This window comes from Nyctereutes procyonoides, unplaced genomic scaffold (assembly GCF_905146905.1).
Source record: "Nyctereutes procyonoides isolate TBG_1078 unplaced genomic scaffold, NYPRO_anot_genome, whole genome shotgun sequence".
Classification (NCBI taxonomy): Eukaryota; Metazoa; Chordata; class Mammalia; order Carnivora; family Canidae; genus Nyctereutes; species Nyctereutes procyonoides.
In genome coordinates, this window is record NW_026575134.1 from 33625753 (window position 1) to 33643221 (window position 17469).

The 17469-nt window shown below is 43.3% G+C and overlaps 1 protein-coding gene across 1 annotated transcript in view; it reads left to right on the top strand.

Annotated features, from left to right (window-relative positions):
- Positions 1-11864: 11864 nt before the first annotated feature.
- FBXO3 (F-box protein 3) overlaps positions 11865-17469 on the top strand; it is a 29908-nt gene continuing 24303 nt past the window's right edge. Inside the window, exons 1-2 of the mRNA XM_055301006.1 lie at positions 11865-11988; positions 15896-15984. Coding sequence (XP_055156981.1) covers positions 11885-11988; positions 15896-15984 — 193 coding nt within the window. The 5' untranslated portion in view covers positions 11865-11884. The remainder of the gene's footprint in view (positions 11989-15895; positions 15985-17469) is intronic.

Here is a 17469-nt window from a genome sequence, read left to right on the forward strand (position 1 = left end):
GCTATGAGGCCACTTGACCTACTCCTGGGTTTGCAGACACCTGAGGCCCTGGTACTGGGTCTCCAGCCCTTCCTAAGAAGAAATGCCTCCCACCCCTAAGGTGGCCCAGCTTGCAATGACCACTTCCAAAAATGGGAGACAATGGGTGTGTGCCTTTGTGGTCAGAAAGGTCGTGCAAGAGGACAAGGACACACACCTCACTGAGGCCACTCACAGTTTTAAATAGGACACCTCCCAGGACACCTCGGAGGGGACGAGGCAGGCCTCCTCCCTGCCCCTCAGCTCACGACAGAGCATGTGTCTAGGCCAGAGAGACCTGGCCTAGTCACTGCAGTGGGAGCTGGGTGGTGGTGTGTCTCTCCCTAAGGGACATGCAGGAGTCCAGTAACAGCAGAGTTTCTTGCCTGGGGAATGGCCTTTGTTGGAAAGGAGGCGCCTCTGGAGTCCCAGCCTTGTCTTTCCTCTGAGTTAATTCAGACCTGCTCAACCAAGGCCTTGAAAACCACTAAAAGGCAGAAAGAATGAACCTCCAGGGCAACCTGCATTGACCCCTCCTTAACTAAAATTGTTGCCTTCCTTACCTCTGGGGTCTTAGCAGCACAAGCAATGTTGCATCAATCCTTAGAAACCCCTCAACACCGAGGGTTTAAAGCAGCCCCGCCATTCACCAGGCTGAGATATCAGACCCAGAGACAGCAGCAAAGTTCACAGTAAACGTGATTTCTCCTAAGGACACACTGCCAAGGACCCCCTTGTATAGAGTGACTCCTGCGTTCTTGCTCACAGAGAAAACTTGTCCTCTAAAACCAGGCTCCCAGTAACTTTGCTGTTTGAAATTATTTCAGTAAGAGTAAAATATCCCAGTCTTGCCTGGAGAAATTCAGTCAGTCTGACATAGAGAAGCAACCTTGGTGTACAACCCAGGTGCAGAGGTTCAGATAAAGGGGTCTGGACGCAAGAGTCCACGTTTATCTTAACTTAGTGGTTTCCAAGGAAACACGATCCTGGGTCACCTGATGATGACAGTTTAACACTCACCCTGCACTGCCTTCAGTGCGCTGAGACGCTACTTCGTCTGAATTTCACCCAGATTCCATTCCTCCCCCAAAATCTATGATATCTCTACTTTTCCCTGTTTGGAGAACTCCAGAGTAACTCTACTATGCAGTTTTCCTCATTGCAATGGGCCAAAAAACCTGGCTTTGTCAAACTACTCATTTGTCCCTGGTGGCCTGAGCCTGAATGGGCCAAGTGACAGTACCCAGCAGACAGACCCAACTTGCATACAATGGGAGACCCTGCTACGATCCACTCAACAATCTCTGTAGACTGTGACAAAGATGAAGGTATCGTGTAACTATACAGAGGTAGGCAGGTTTCATCATACTAAGTGAGTGCTGCCTATCATTTCTCAAGCATTATCCTAACTTTTCCTGAGAAAATTGTAGGAGAAAATGATCACTTCGTTTTCAAAGTGTAGGGTTTGGTGGTTTTTAGTCTGCAATCATAGCCTAAGTCCAGAATACTTTTATTACCCCCAAAGAAACTGAGTACCTGTTAGCAATCAGCTTCCACTCTCCCCCCACCCACCCCCCACATTCTCGACTTTTTTTTTTTTTTTACATTCTCTACTTTCAACCACTAATCTTTCTGCCTCCTCGGATTTGCCTATACTGGACATTTCAGGATGTGATCTTTTGTGATTGGCATCTTTCACTTAGCGTATTGTTTTTCAAGGTTCATCCACCTTATATAACAGTCCTTCATTTCTTTCTTTCTTTTTTTCTTTCTTTCTTTCTTTCTTTCTTTCTTTCTTTCTTTCTTTCTTTCTTTCTCTTTCCCTTTTTTTCACCAAGTAATATTTCATTGTATGGATGTACTACATTTTATTTATTCATCTATTGATGGAAATTTGGGTTGTTTCTACCTTTAGGCTATTATGAATATTGCTACCATGAGCATTCATGTCTAAGTTTTTGTGTGGACATAAATTTTCAATTATCTTGGGTAGATATTTAGGCATGAGATCACTGGATCATACCAAGATGATAAGTCTGTATTTAACTTTTTAAGGAATAGCCAAACTGTTTGCGAGGTCTTACAATGAAAGTTGGATTCGCTATTTTGCAAGAACTCTTGCTATTACATTATATAAACAGACATTATCTGCTTGGTCCTTAATAAAATTTTAATTAAGCCTTAAGTGTCAACATGCAAACTAGCTTTGATTACAGAATTTCTTTTATCCAAAAAAATGACTGAGGGCAGCCCGGGTGGCCCAGCGGTTTAGCACCACCTTCAGCCCAGGGTGTGATCCTAGAGTCCCAGGATTGAGTCCCACATTGGGCTCCCTGCATGGAGTCTGCTTCTCCCTCTGCCTGTGTCTCTGCCTCTCTCTCTGTGTGTGTGTCTGTCATGAATAAATAAAAATCTTTACAAAAAAAAGTGACTGAACAATTTTACATTCTCACTGGCAATATATGGGTTTCCAGTTTCTTCACATCTTCATCAACACTTGTGATTATTGTTTTGATTATAGCCGCCCTAGTGGATGGAAAGTCATACTATGTTTTTTTTTTCTTCTTTTTAAGAAATCTCCACACCCAACATGGAGCTTAAATTCAAGACCCCAAGATCAAAAGTCTCATCTCCAGCAACTGAGGCAGGCAGATGCCCTGTGATATTGTGTTTGTGATTTGCATTTTCCTAATGCCTAATGATGTTGAACATCTTTTCATGTACTTATTGGCCATTTATATATCTTCTTTGGAGAAATGTCTGTTTAAATATTTTACTCAGCTTTTAGTTGGGTTGTCTTTTTATTATTGAATAATTGAGATATCGATAGATACATTCATACATACATACATTCATAATATATTTTACAAATATTTTCTCCCATATTATGGGTTGTCTCTTCACTTTCTATATAGAATACATCAAAATACAAAAGTTTTTGGTAATTTTGATGAAGTCCAATTTACCTATATTTTCTTTTGTTGCTCATAGGTTTGATGTCATATTTAAGAATCTATTGCTAAGGTCATGAGATTTACCTGTACACTTTCTTCCTAAAGTTTTATGATTTTAGCTCTAAAATTTAAGTCTTTGACCCATTTTGAATTCGTTTTTTTTATATAATGTGAAGTAAGGATCCAGCTTCATTTTTTTTTTACATGTGACTGCCCAGTTGTCCCAGCACTGTTTGTTGAAAATATTATTCTTTCTTCTTTGAATTCTTTTAACTTCCTTACTGAAAAACAATGACTTAAATATATGGGTTTATTTCTGGACTCTCAATTTTATTCCACTGATCTATATAATTCTCATGCCAATATCACACTTTCTTGATTGCTATAATTTTCTAATAAATTTTAAAATCAGGATATGTGAATCCTCCAACTTTATTTTTCTTTTTTCCAAGATTGTGCTGGTATTCTGGGTCCCTTGCATTTTCATATGAATTTTAATATCGGATTGCCAAGTTCTCCAAAAAAACTATCTGCGATTTTCACAGAAATTGAACTAAATCTATAGATTAGTTTAGGAAATGTTACCATCTTAACAATGAGTGTTCCAATTCATGAATATGGTAAGCCATTCCATTTATAAAGTCTCTTGAGGGATGCCTGGGTGGCTCAGCGGTTGAGCATCTGCCTTCAGTTCAGGGCATGACCCTGGAGACCCAGGATTGAGTCCCACATCGGGCTCCCTGCATGGGGCCTGCTTCTCCCTCTGCTTGTGTCTCTGCCTCTCTCTCTGTGTCTCTCATGAATAAATAAATAAAATCTTTTTTTAAAAAATGTCTTTCGAAATATCTTTCAATGATGTTTTATAGTTTTCAGTGTATACATCTTGTACTACTTCTTTTTAAATTTATTCCTGAGTGTTTTTATTATCTTTGGTGCTCTTTAAACAGAATTGTTTTGTTATTTTTCACTTTTCGATTATCCATTGCCAATGTATAGGAATACAATAGGTTTTTGTATATGTTGTATCCTGCCACTTCACTGAACTTGTTTACCAGCTATAATTCTTGTGTGTGTGGATTCCTTTAGGATTTTTATATTTATAAGATTATGTCACATGCAATATCATTTTGCGGCTTCTTCTTCAATCCAGATGACTTTTATTCCTTTTCTTGATTAATTTCTCTGATTAGAAGCCCATCCCAATATTGTAATATTGAATAGCAGTGATGAGAGCAGATATATTTGTCTTGTTCCTGATCCTAGAGATGCAAGCTTTCATTCATTCACTGAGTTTTTTTGTTGTTGTTTGTTGGTTTGTTTGTTTGTTTAAAGATTTTATTTATTTGAGAGGGAGACAGAGAGAGAGAGAGAAAGTGAGCCCAAACGGGACAGTGGCAGAAGGAGAGGGAGAAGCAGGCTCCCCACTAAGCAGGAAGCCTGACATGGGGCTTGATCCCAGGACTCCAGGATCATAACCTGAGCTGAAGGCAGACACTTAACTGACTGAACCACCCAGGTGCTCTAGTCTGTCACTGTTAAGTGTGATTTAGCTGTGGGGTTTTCATGCCTTAAATGTTAATCTTATCCAGTGACACCCTCAATAGATACATCCAGAATATTAACCAAATGTCTGGGCACTTCATGGTCTAGTCAAGTCAATAAAATTAACCATCACATCAGTTATCACTGTAACAAAACAATACAAACATATAAAAGATAGAAATCATCTCCTTTCATTCCTTCTGGTCACTCATCTTTTCCACAATATTCCCCTTTCCATCCCTAGAGAATGCTGGGGATGGAAATGTACATATATACATATATATATAAAAGTTTTTTCCATATTTTTCTCTATGCTTTTATAAACACACATATCACACACACACACACACACACACACACTGTGCTAACATTTCTTTTCCCCAAAAAAGGAATAATACTAAATTCAGAAGTTTGCACTTTGAAAGCATAGCAACAAGAACAATAGAAAGTATATCTTTCTGGAGAAAGAAGTTCTATATACCTTATTCTTCCTATTACACACTCAGTATATAAAATACTGTAAGATTTTATGGGATACCCAACAGATAAATTTCTAAAAATTTAAAATTAATGAAAAGATTTCCATATGGTTTTACAGACTCTCCATTCCTTGAACACACTTAGATCCATGCAACATATCCTTTCAATAGGATAAAGTAAATTTTTAATATATCTTTATATCTAACATCATCAGCTAATTATAGATAAGAAATAAAAAGACATTTAACGTCTATGAAGTTCATTTTCTGCTGTAATTATTAATAATGTAAGGCAGGATCTAAAAATAGATTACCTGAATCAAAAGAATTACAGCTCCAAAGGAAAGCACATAATTAAAAATGATAAAGCCTGCATAGTTAATAGTCCCATACATGTCTAGAACTGATTAGGCATGGAAAAAAATTCTAGTGCCTTGAAAACAATCCCCCACACCTAGTCTTCACTTTCTCTCGACAAGCATTTTGCTTGGCAAGATCCTACCCATCCCACGAAGCTCAATTCAACTGTCACATTCTGTGAGATGCTTTCCTTCACTGACCCGCCCACCATTAAATTAGTCATTTCCACATTTGTGCTTTGGTGGCACTCTCCTGACACTGACATTATCCTGGTTAATCCCACTGTGAGTGTCATTTGGGTTTGAGTTTATCTTGTTTCCTAAGCTGTCAGCAAAATGTGGGAAGGTTCCATGTGATCCCTATTCCTTTGAGCACACATGAATACACACACATACACAAATGCACAAACACACATACATAGAGCAAGATAGGGAACTTGTCGGTCAATTCCACTATTTCTATCCTCCATTCTTTCCATTATATCTTTCCTTTAACTTTTATATATCTGGCTTTCCCTAAGTGTATTTGCTCTTTTATAACTTGAATGGATTGTTTTATATGTCTATTTGTCTCAGTGGTTTAATGCAGAAAATATTTAAGGTTTTAAATTTGCTTCTTCATAGAGTTTTGGCAGAAAAATAAAACATTTTATTGTAAGCCATTCCAGTTGACATTACTGTCAGGCAATTCTGTCATGTCAGTTTTAATTTCTCCTTTGACCAAAGAGGTTTTTAGAGGATATTTTCATTTATTTGCTTTTTGAGGTCAAAATGGTGGGGCTTTTGAGATTATTATTCATTTGTGATTTTACTGTATCTGGGTCAGAGAATGTGGTCTGCACTACTTCTATACGCAGAACTCAATGTTTTGTCTGTAGCCTATTTTGAGAGCCATTTGGAAATAGGGGACAAACTAAAAAAAGTTTGCAAATTTGACCCAGCGGTTATGCACCTAAAATTTATGCTATGAGTGTAACTGAAACAATTCACAAAAAAATGAATGTACACAGGTATTTGTCACAATGCTGTTTATTATGATAAAATTGTAATTCTTCTAAATATCTCCCAGTAGGAGACTGATTACCTAAAACATGATGTATTCCTATTATGGACTTCCTATTAAGGTGCCACAGGAGCAACAGTGGACACACTAACCTGGTCAAGCCTCAAAAGGACACAGTAAGACACCCAAGTCTAGTGGCTACCAGTGGCTTTCCCACACCTATAGGCTATTGAATTGGTAGATGGGAGTATTTGGCCCTCTGGCTTGTATGGTAGGAGAGTATTGTGTTTTCTTTGCCCTAGGTGGGAGACATTGCTTCAATGATGCACTGTGGGCAAGCTTTGGGATTACAAACCATTCTGGGTCACACCTTCATATTCACGGTGTTAAGAGTCCACCGATAGGGGACACTTGAAATGTATCCAATCTGCAGGTTCACTCACCATGCATCCAGAAGGTTCATATCAACTATACAGGCTGCAAGAAAATAAGAAGCGCTACCAGACAAAACAAAAGACATTTGTTTAGCAAGTTCAGGAACATTTTAAAGTCTCACCTAAGGGAGGGAGAGGGCGGCACCAAGTCCCAGAGCTAGTTTATATGACTGCTGCAACTGTGCCTTTAAAACTCTTACATCCATTCCAGACTTCTCATTAGCCTGAGGTTTGTGCTTTTGCTGCACTGGAGCAGCTGAATCCATTCCAGATCTTGCATCAGCCCATCAGGCTGGTTGCCCTTCTGAGCAGCAGTGGCAGCCCCTAATTTCCACACATCCCTGTAATTTTATCCTTCTCCCTGCTTTCAGCTCTAAAGCAGAAGCATACTCCTGAATTCTGGGGATCTTTCAACCAATCGCCAGCAGTCTTTGGTCCCAAGGTTTTTGGTTTTTTTTTTTTTTTTTTTACTTTTGGGTGCCACACTTGTTTGGGTCCCTTGGGGTCTGGCGGTTCCAGCCCGGTCCTCCTGCCTCTTCATGAGATGCCCAGGCTGCCTCACCACAACTAGGAGAGCTGACACCAGGGTTCGTGCTGTCCACTCCCAGGCCTGCCCTGAGACTTGACAGGACGCCCTGAGAATCACCTGAGAGTGCTTCCTGCCTCTGGGAGGCCCAACTGGACGAGGCCATTTCCAAAAACAATTAGCAAGAGACAAAGTGGAGTGTGACCTCCAACGTAGGTATCCTTCAGGAGCTCAGGACACACACCACCAACACCATGAAATATAAATACAAAATGTTGGGGGAGGGTGTTTACAATCTAAGAAGGAGGAGAGAACACACTCTGCCCATCTCACTCCCCATTGCAGCTGGAGGCTTTCATTCTCCCAGTGGAGAGGTGCACTAGGCTGGACAGAAGAAGGCTGGACACATCCCAGAAAGTGCCCAATAGAGAAGCCCCCTAAACTATGATGTTTTACATATGGGGGTGGGGCCCAGCTAGGCCACCATTCAGCAGGAGCCTCTAGAACTCAGTATGTGGTGACTACTGTCCTGCCTTCCAGCAAACTCACATCTGCTGAGGCAGCTAGTTGGTAAACCCTGACAATGAGGGAGAAAATGAGCCTCCAGAGCCCTGTGGCTTGTCTCTCTCCCATCAAACAGTAAGGGGGGGCCTCTCAGCTTCCAAAGAGTAATAGTGTCAAAGCTGAAACAGCAAGCCCAGTGCTCATCTTGATCTCCTACAGGCCTGAGCCTGACCTTTACCCATAAGATATGAATGAGTGTCTGAGGGATTTAGTGGAATAGTGGATGGGAACCTGGAAGCCGATGAAACTACAACATAATTGTCTACAGGTAGGGCATTGTGCACTACTCTACACCATGGACCCAATGACACTGGGGTTCCAAAGAAAACATGTAAGTGTATTTATTTCTCAAGTGTTACCTATTGCTGAGACAGAGAATCTTTTTTTAAAAAAATGCACGTATAGACTCTTCTTTCAGAACTTTGCGTTTTATTTTTTTTAAGATTTAAAAAATTCATTTATTTATTATTTGGGGTGGGGGAGAGGAGCACAGGGGAGGGAAAGGGACCAGCGGACTCTCCACCAAGCAGAGAACCTGACATGGGGCTGGATCCCAGGACCCTGAGATCATAACTTAAGCCAAAACCAAGAGTCAGACCTATGCTCGACGACTGAGCCACCCAGGTGCCCTAGAACCTTGTGCTTTCCAATTTACCATAGGAACATTAATGGCAACCAAATTCGATTTTAGTGAAATCCTTCTGTGCCCTTTGAAGAGTAGCATCCAAAATAATTAGCAGACTTGGAAGGACTGTTTCTCCCACCCCGGCACCTGGAGCCCTCTCCTTCAACCTTAGCCTGGGGAACCCAAAGAGCCGAGTCCCAGCTCCCTGTTCCTATGCCTTGGTATTTGGGAAGGAAGTAGTAATAAAAAGCCACAGCCCAGGAATGGGCTCTCCTGGGCTTCCTCACTTCCACTGCTCCCCTAGCCTCCTCTACCAGCTTCATGCCATGTTGGGGAGAAAATTGGAGCCTGGGTTAAAACCGCCTCTCCAGGAAGCACAGGCTGTTGCACAAGAGGGCTGGCCCTCTCCAAGGTGTGAAATGGCAGAGGTTGGTAGCCTGGGAAAGAGGGGCTAAGGAAGAGTTTTGAACCTCACTACCTGGGAGAAGCCAGTCCTCCACCTGAGCACCCCTTCTGCCTTCCAGGGAAAACAATAACCATTTAGAAAGACATAAAAAGCACATATTTCAGTATACATTTTTTTCCCTTTTGCCTTAGGTTCCAACATAGCTTGAACAGCACTGTGGAATCCAGTTTTGATTTAAAATTTTTGTATTCTGCTCATTAGGGATTTTTGCATTAGTTTTTTTTTTAAATACTGCATTAAACTATTACTTATCTTGATTATTGAGGGTTTTTTTGGCACACCCTCCAATATTGTGGCCCAGGTAAGTACCTCTGTGGTCTCACCTTAATCTTGGCCACAGCAGTAGGGTAACATCAGACTTCTGGTTTTCTCGTTAGGACATAAGTGGAGCAAGTCCAAAGGAAAGAAAGGAAAATGCAATAGGGTAGCAGAAGCAAAGCAATGTAATTAAAACTCTCCCCAACTTTTGGACTTAAAACAAGTTAAACAGCTTATCTGAGGGAAAAAGTGAGACAAACATGAAAAAGAATCAAATGCCTTATAAGCATTTACCTATAGACAGAGGTATGGTCTCTGGCAAACAGAAATGAGTTTTCTGTCTTCATACAGTCAACCTGAATTTGAATTTTCCACTTGTAGAATGCCATACTGGGCCCTGGAGTTACGAGGACAAAAAAGAGTGAGAGCTTCCAGTCTGATGAGAAAGACCAGTAGGCAACAACCAACAGGAATCCAACTCCATGAGTGCTCATAAATAGTTTGGAAGTACAGAGATTTAAACAGAGGTTCTTTTCTTTTAGTTTTTGTGGTTTTTCCTAGATGAGTATCTCATTTGTATTTGTGGGATTTGAACTTATGGAGGTGAGCGTGTGACAACATGACAAGGCCTATGCCATTCAAAGATTTTTACTACATTTCCCCAGAGAAGGGGGCACATTACACCATGCGGGGCCACAGTGGAAGCATCAGGTTTTCTCAGGATACAGAATCAGGAGCAAGGGGAAAGTTTAGGCCAGGGACTTTATTGGGGTTTCCACTGGGAAGGCAGGGCAGGGCAGAGTAAACAACTTAGGACTGGCTAGTTTGAACAATACATGGTAGGCTTTGGCCTCTAACGGTGTCCTCTAGCTGCCTGGTACTTGGCCCTCAGATGATTTAGGGCAGGGGAATTATTGGCTTGGTGTGTGAGAATTAGTTAAAGGGAGTGGTTGGCTTGCATATGACAGGTATGCTCTCAACCAAGTTGTTTCCTATCTTTAGAAATTAGCACTAGGAGGGCAGTCTCTGCCCTGACAGCAAGATTTTTAGAGTTAAAACATCATAACATACAGAAAATTAAAAACATGATTAATACATTATGTGATGGGGAGAGAAGTTATAAGTATTAGACAAAATCATAAATATAAAGCATTAATGGTATAGTGAATTGAGGAAATAGAGTGCTTTGGCGTTGGTGGTGGAATTATTTCCATTTTTCCAAAGAGTTGGGAGGAAACCTTCTCCAGGATATGGAAATGTTTGGAAAACTTAGTAATGGATTTGTGCACAGGCTTGGGAAATTAACATTTATTGAATATCCAGCCGGGTACTTTACACAAACAAGGCTTCATTACCGTCCATAAACCACTTTAGAGGAGGAATGGTTTTTAGAAATGAATCCTCAGCAGTTTGGTGCCTGCCTTTGGCCCAGGGCGCGATCCTGGAGTCCCGGGATCGAGTCCCACGTCTGGCTCCCGGCATGGAGCCTGCTTCTCCCTCCTCCTGTGTCTCTGCCTCTCTCTCTCTCTCTCTCTCTGTCTATCATAAATAAATAAATCTTAAAAAAAAAAAGAAATGAGTCCACAGGCTCATATAATTTAGGCATAGTTAGCTAGTCCACTATTTCATTTCTAGTAAAATAAATGACAGATATGTGACTTTCAGGTCTCACTGGGCTGCCCAAAGTCCCTTACACCAGACTGCCTTTGGAAAAGGGAAAAGGATTCATCCTTAGCTTACGATCGAAGACACTTCTCCCACCCGCACTTTAATAGTGGCAAAGCTAAGCATGGGCCATCACCGTGCCTCAGTGATGCCCACTGGCACGCTCGGCTCATCTCTTTATACACCCAGGGTACTTACCCTCGGGGATTAAACCTTGGGGGGTGAGGGGATCCATTGGCTATACACTTTGCATTGCCTTAATAGGCTGAAAAATCACCGTGACGACCAAATTGAGAGCGGCTGACGTTCAGATCCGGTACTTGGGCACCTTTTACTCAGGGAAGGGGTTGAAATTATGCCCTTGACGACCATTTCCCCCTATTCGGAAGAGGAGCCTTGCACCTCTGGCTGATTCCCCACTCTGCCCCTACTGAGCCCACAAGGCTCAGGGCCACCTCTCTGCTAGGGACATGCAGGGCGAGGGAGGCTGAGGGGGAAAGCGAACAGTGTCTAGGTTGGAAAATGAAGAGAAGCTAGGATGGGGGGGGAGCAAGGACGGAGAGGATTTAGGGCCTGACTTTGAGGATCCCAGGTGTAAAATTTCGCAATGGGGCTTGAGAGAGAGAGAGCCAAGCAGATTTGGGAACAAAGAGCAAAAAGGGTCCGCGCTGGGCAAGTTTGGGGACCGGAATGGGAGGGGGGAGAACAGGAGCTGTGACGGGGAGCAGGCGGCAGCCCGCGGACCTCGCGCGGCGCGGCGGCGCGTGGATCCCAGCTGCAGCGCGTCCCTAAGGCCCTGGCTCTGGGCCCGCGGGGCAGGGGGCGGGGCCTCGTCGGGAACCGCCCCTGGCCCCGCCCAGTGGGCGGGGCTTCCCCGGCGGTTACATAACAAACCTGTCGGAGCGGCCGGGGAGCGGCTCGGGCGGTGGCGGCGGGGGGCGGGGCCTGGGCGGGGCGGGGGCGGGGCCAGGCCAGCACCGGGCCAGGCAAGATGGCGGCCATGGAGACCCAGTCGGCGCCGCTGACCCTAGAATCGCTGCCCACCGATCCGCTGCTGCTCATCTTGTCCTTCCTGGACTACCGGGACCTAATCAAGTAATGGGACGCCGCGCGCGGCAGGGGTGGGGCGCGGGGTGGGGGGGACAGTGAGGCAGGAGGCCCGGGGGGGGGGCCGGCGTGCGCCCAGGACCCGGACTCCCGCGTCAGGGCCGCCCCGATCCTGCAGAGCCACCCCGGGGCCTGGGCGAGCCGCGGGCGGACGGCGCCCCGCCCGCAGGGCTTCCTCGGGCCCGGGGCCCCGCGCGGAGGAGGGGCGGGAAGCCGGGAAGCCGGGAAGCCTCTCTCCCAGGCCTCGGCCCGGCCCGGGGGTCGTAAGGTGCGGAGGTCCTGCCCCCGCGGCCGCCCCGCTGACCCCGGCGCCCCGGCCCCGCCCCGGACGCCGAGGAGCAGCCCCGGCCGGCCCCGCGCCCTCCCCCGCCTGGGCCCGGGGCCTGCGGAGTCGCGCGCCCGAGTGGGCAGGTGAGGCGCGCCCCCCGACCCTCAGGTGCGACCGCCGTGTCCCCGCGATGCTAGCGGGGCTCGCTCTCCCACACCTGCGCCGGCAACCGTCGTGCTGTCCGCCGTCCCCGTCACGGTTGCCCGTTGGATTCTGTGTTTTGGTGGTGACTTCCGGTGGTGCGATACAGGTGACCGTCGTCTCCGCCGTGCGCCTTGGGGTTTCCCGCATCGCCCGCATCCGTTCCAAAAATAAAGCCCCGGTTGCTGCTCGAAGGGTGGTTAAAAGCCGGGTTCCTTCCGCGCTCGGGACTGGATGGTGGCAGACATGGCGCTGTTTACACCCTTGACAGCTGGTGGCATGGCTCTGTCTTTTCTTGTGCCACCATATATTTTTGCAGCGGAGGCAAAATCGCCCTCTTAAGGATCGGTAGGCGAGACTCGTTTTGTGTTTTGTTTTGTTTTGTTTTTTTGGATTACCAGTTTGATTCTCACCGTTTGAGGACTGGGCCCTGTGCTATCAGAAATTCTTTTAGAAAGACAGTATTATTAGATGCATTGACATTGGGTGGTTGGCCTAGCTAAGTGGTGACGGAGGGAACACTTCAGTTTCTGGCTGCCATCTATATTAGTACCTGTAACTTTCTTTTTTTCTTTTTTTCTTTCTTTCTTTTTTTTTTTTTTTCGAGAAAATAATTTTCTCTCTCTACCCAGGCTTGTACGTAAAGCAGAGAAGTAACGTTTGTCTTTTCTTTTGGAAAAGGCAGTTCCAAGAGCAGACATTGTTTTCCTCTGAAATGTTTTTGTTCCTGTGGCTTCTTAGAAATCTAACAGGCGCACATACATTGCTGCTAGAGTGATTTTTTTTCTTTTCTTTTTTTCTTTTTTTCCTAAGACAGATCTGGCTATCAGTCTCCTTAAAAACCGATGGGATGGTGCTCCTTGTTTGCAAAGTATAACCTAAACTTCTGGGAGCATTTAAGGTCCTTATCAATTTGGCACAGTCCACTCTAGCCAAATCAGACCTATGCCAGCACACCGTACACTTATTTTGTTGTTGTTGTTCTGTGGCTTAAGCTCTTACCCCTATCTGGAATGCCTTGTCTGCCTTCTTTGACCCTGGCAAGATGGAATTTAAAGACCCTCCTCTCTACCTTCTTCCTTCCTCTGCAGAGTTTATTTGCCATACCAGATAGATTGTGCATGTCTTAAAAGTAGACTGTCTTGTTTATTTTAGTATTCATCATTTACTCAACAGATTTTTTTTTTCAGTGCCTGCTGTGTGTCACTTGGTTAAATGTTGGGGATATAATAGTGAACAAGACAGATAAGTCCCCTCTTATGAAGCTTACAGTCTTGTGGGCAAGATGGGAAAACAAAGTGCATAATTACAAGACGCGCTATGAAAGAAAGAAATTCTGTAAAGAAATGAGAGGGAGGGATGATCAGTTCAAATTGGAAGGAGTTGCCGACTATGAAGGATGGCATAGAGCAGTCCTGGCAGAGGGAACAGTGTATTCAGAAGCTGATTGGACAGTAGCGTAGCCAGGACAGGTACTAGAATGGTGTTGCAGGAGGTTAGTGAGTGACTCACAGGCAGAGTGCCTTGAGAAGAGACTGGTGAGATCATGCAGGACCTTGAGAGCCAAGATGAGGGGGATCAGATTTTATTTTATTATTTTTTTTAAAAGGATTTTATTTATTTATGAGAGGCACAGAGAGAGAGAGAGGCAGAGACATAGGCAGAGGGAGAAGCAGGCTCCCCACAAAGAGCCTGATGTGGGACTCGATCCCGGATCCCGGGATCACGCCCTGAGCTGAAGGCAGATGCTCAACTGCTGAACCACCCAGGCATCCCCAGATTTTATTTTAAAATGCTTTAGGTGGGAACCTTTTTGTTCTGTTCAGGCCCTCAATGGATTGGATGAGGCCCACCCACGTTGTCCACCATTTCAAATGCTGATCCTTTCCAGAAACATCTTCACAGACACACACGGAAATAATGTTTAACCAGCTATCTGGGTTTTCCTTGGCCCAAGCAAGATGACACATAAAATAAACCATCACAAATAGCATCGAATTTCATCTACAGAAAAGTTTCTAGTGTACTACAACTTCAAAGTTTCCTGCACCATTCACCTCCACTTTGCCAAGTGTCCTGCCCACTGCTGAGCTCCAGAGTTGTGGAGCTGACCTGGATCAGGTCGGATTGGAGTATCTATTGGGGGATCATTGTGTAGTATTAGCTGCACAGTGTGAATCTCCCCCATTCTAGGGTGATTTGTTGTGTTCATCCTGAACCCATACTGTGTATCAGAACTCCATGTGACACTTCTTAAACATACACATGCTCAAGATACAGATCTTAGCCCAAGCCAACAGAGTCACAATGTCTAGAATAGTAGTTCTCATCCTTCATGTGCATCAAAATCACCTTTGGGGCTCATTTCAGGGATTCTTTGATATCGCTTACCTCTTGGGATAGTGGAGAAAGAAGGATCAAAAATTGAGGGAATGGAACTGGAGGGATTGACAGAACTGGAGGGATTCCTATGTTTGCAGATATTTGTGTGGGCACCTCCTGAGCTTAGCAGAAAAGGATGAGGATGATGTTTGTGGGAAATCTGAAAATCAAACAAAGGCTGTTTTGTTTACCACAAGTTGCTTTTTCACATGCCCTAGTCATGGCCTTGACAAATCCCGTGTGATTTAAGATATACTTAATTGATTTATCTGTTGCCCAGCTGAGATCCTTGAGTATTAACTTTCTATAACTTGTGATTCCTTTTCTGAAAGGATAGATGTCCTAATTTCCATTTTCCTAATGGGAAATGGACCGGAGCACTCATGTATTAGAAAACTCTATATAATAAGAAAAATTTTTATTTCCAATATTCCATGTTTTTCAGCAGCTGATACTAACTTGGATCACTACAGACAGTGAATCAGAACTATTATGAATCTGAAGTATTTTATAGATGGGCTCTCCAAGAGTTGCTATAATTAAAATTGATTTTGGCTGCACTATTTTTTTCCTTTAAGAAAAAATTGGAACAAAACAGACAAAAGGTTTATGTATTTAATATCAAATGTGTCACAGATCTTAAAACGAATACCATTTTGTTTACACCTGAATAACATTTTTTTCCTATACGTAGAAATACTGTCCCAGTAGTAAGTGTAGGAAAACTCTTTGGTTTGAAATTAACTCTGTTGGTTTATATGTTTTATAGACTTTCATATGAAAATTACAGTTGTAGAGGTTTTGGAGTTTGTGAACTCAAATAGTTAAGATTTCACCACTCATGAGGTAATTATACCAGCTAACATGCTAAACAGGTTTTAGAAAATTGCTTTACAAAATATTGCTTCACAATTATAAGGGTGGAAAGTAGGAAATAAGAAAAGTAAAAAGAATGAAACAAAACAACATTGAATATTTTCATCTTTATTTCTAAATTGTTTTCTTGTTTTCTTTTATACTAACCATGAATCTGGTTACTGCCAGTTGTTGCTATGTCAGTCGAAGACTTAGCCAGCTATCAAGTCATGATCCGCTGTGGAGAAGACATTGCAAAAAATACTGGCTGATATCTGAGTGAGTATTCATGAAATTATGTATTTTTGAAATTCGGCCCTTGGCCTCCATAACACTAGTCTGTCCTGATTCTCCTCTCTCACCCTTGTCTCTTTATTTCCTTTGATGGCTCTTCTTGTGCCTGCCAGTAAATGCTGGTGTTCTCTAAGCTTCTGTCCTTGGGCCACTGCTCTTCTCCCTCTATGAATTCTGCATGCACTGTTGCCATTATAGTGGCTGCTTGTGTGCTCCTAACTCCAACACCTGACCGTCTGTCCCTGATATCCCCACCGAGATCACACCACCTGCTGGACCTTTCCATCGGATCACCCACAAGGGCTTTCTAAGTTCAGTAAATGTTAATAAATTTGACCAAATGAAAGTATAGTTGGCAAAAGATGACAGCTGGGAAAGATGAGAGGTAGGGTTGCCAATATCTTTTTCTTAGATCAAGGGATGTGAAGTAGTGACAGGTTGGCAAAGTAAGAAGTAGAAGTCTAAGTATATTATTTAAAGCTGCAAGCTACCTAATAGAACTAAATATAACAGGGCTATCAAACACTGAGATAAGGAAGACTGGGGAGGAAGAAATTTTAAGGATTGCCAGGAACTGATCTTTTACCTTGGGGTGTCATCAGTAGATAGATGTAAAATCGATCAATCAAGTCTAGAGGCATAAACATCTAGAATTACAGAGATACCTTCCAGAAATAATGAAAGTTTCCTTTGAGGGATTGGGCTTAGAATAGGGAACCAGTTGTTCATTCTAGGTTCTTTGGTACTTTTTGGTTTTGATAATATGTATATGTATTATCTTGGTTAATAAAAAGATGCTTCCCTTCTAACCACTGCACTCCCCCGCCCCAGCCCAGCAAAACAACACCTTGAATTTTTCTTTTCACCATCCCTAAACCTGATCCTCCTACATTCCTAGTCTTCATGGCGATACCATCCACCTGGGCATTCCAGCCAGAAACAGGAATTATCCTAGATCTCCTCTCTTTCTCTCCCTACATCCATTCAATTACCAAGCCTTCATGATTTTAGCCTCAGTATATTTCTTGAATTTTCCTTCTCATTTCATCCAGCCATCAGTTTTAGTTCAGTTCATCATCTCGTACCAGGACTACTCGAAACTCTCTTGATTCATCTCTTGTGCCTCTAGTTTACACACCTCCCAGACCACAACCACAGTTCTGCTCTTTCAACTCCCCTATTAAACCCTTCAGTAGCTCTCCATTCGCTACAGGACAAGGTACAACCTCATTAGAAGGAGACTGGAAAGGACTTTTGTGGCTGCCTTATCCTGTATCACTTCTGACACTTAAATTTACACTTCATTCTTTCTCCCTGGTTAGAATATATATATATTTTGAGGGCAAAAAATGTGCCTCATTTTTAATGTCCTCAGTGGCTGAGTAGACACTCAATAAATGCTTCTGGAATTGTACCAAATAGAGATATCATGTGATTACTTTGAATGCTATATGATTTCTTGGCTAATC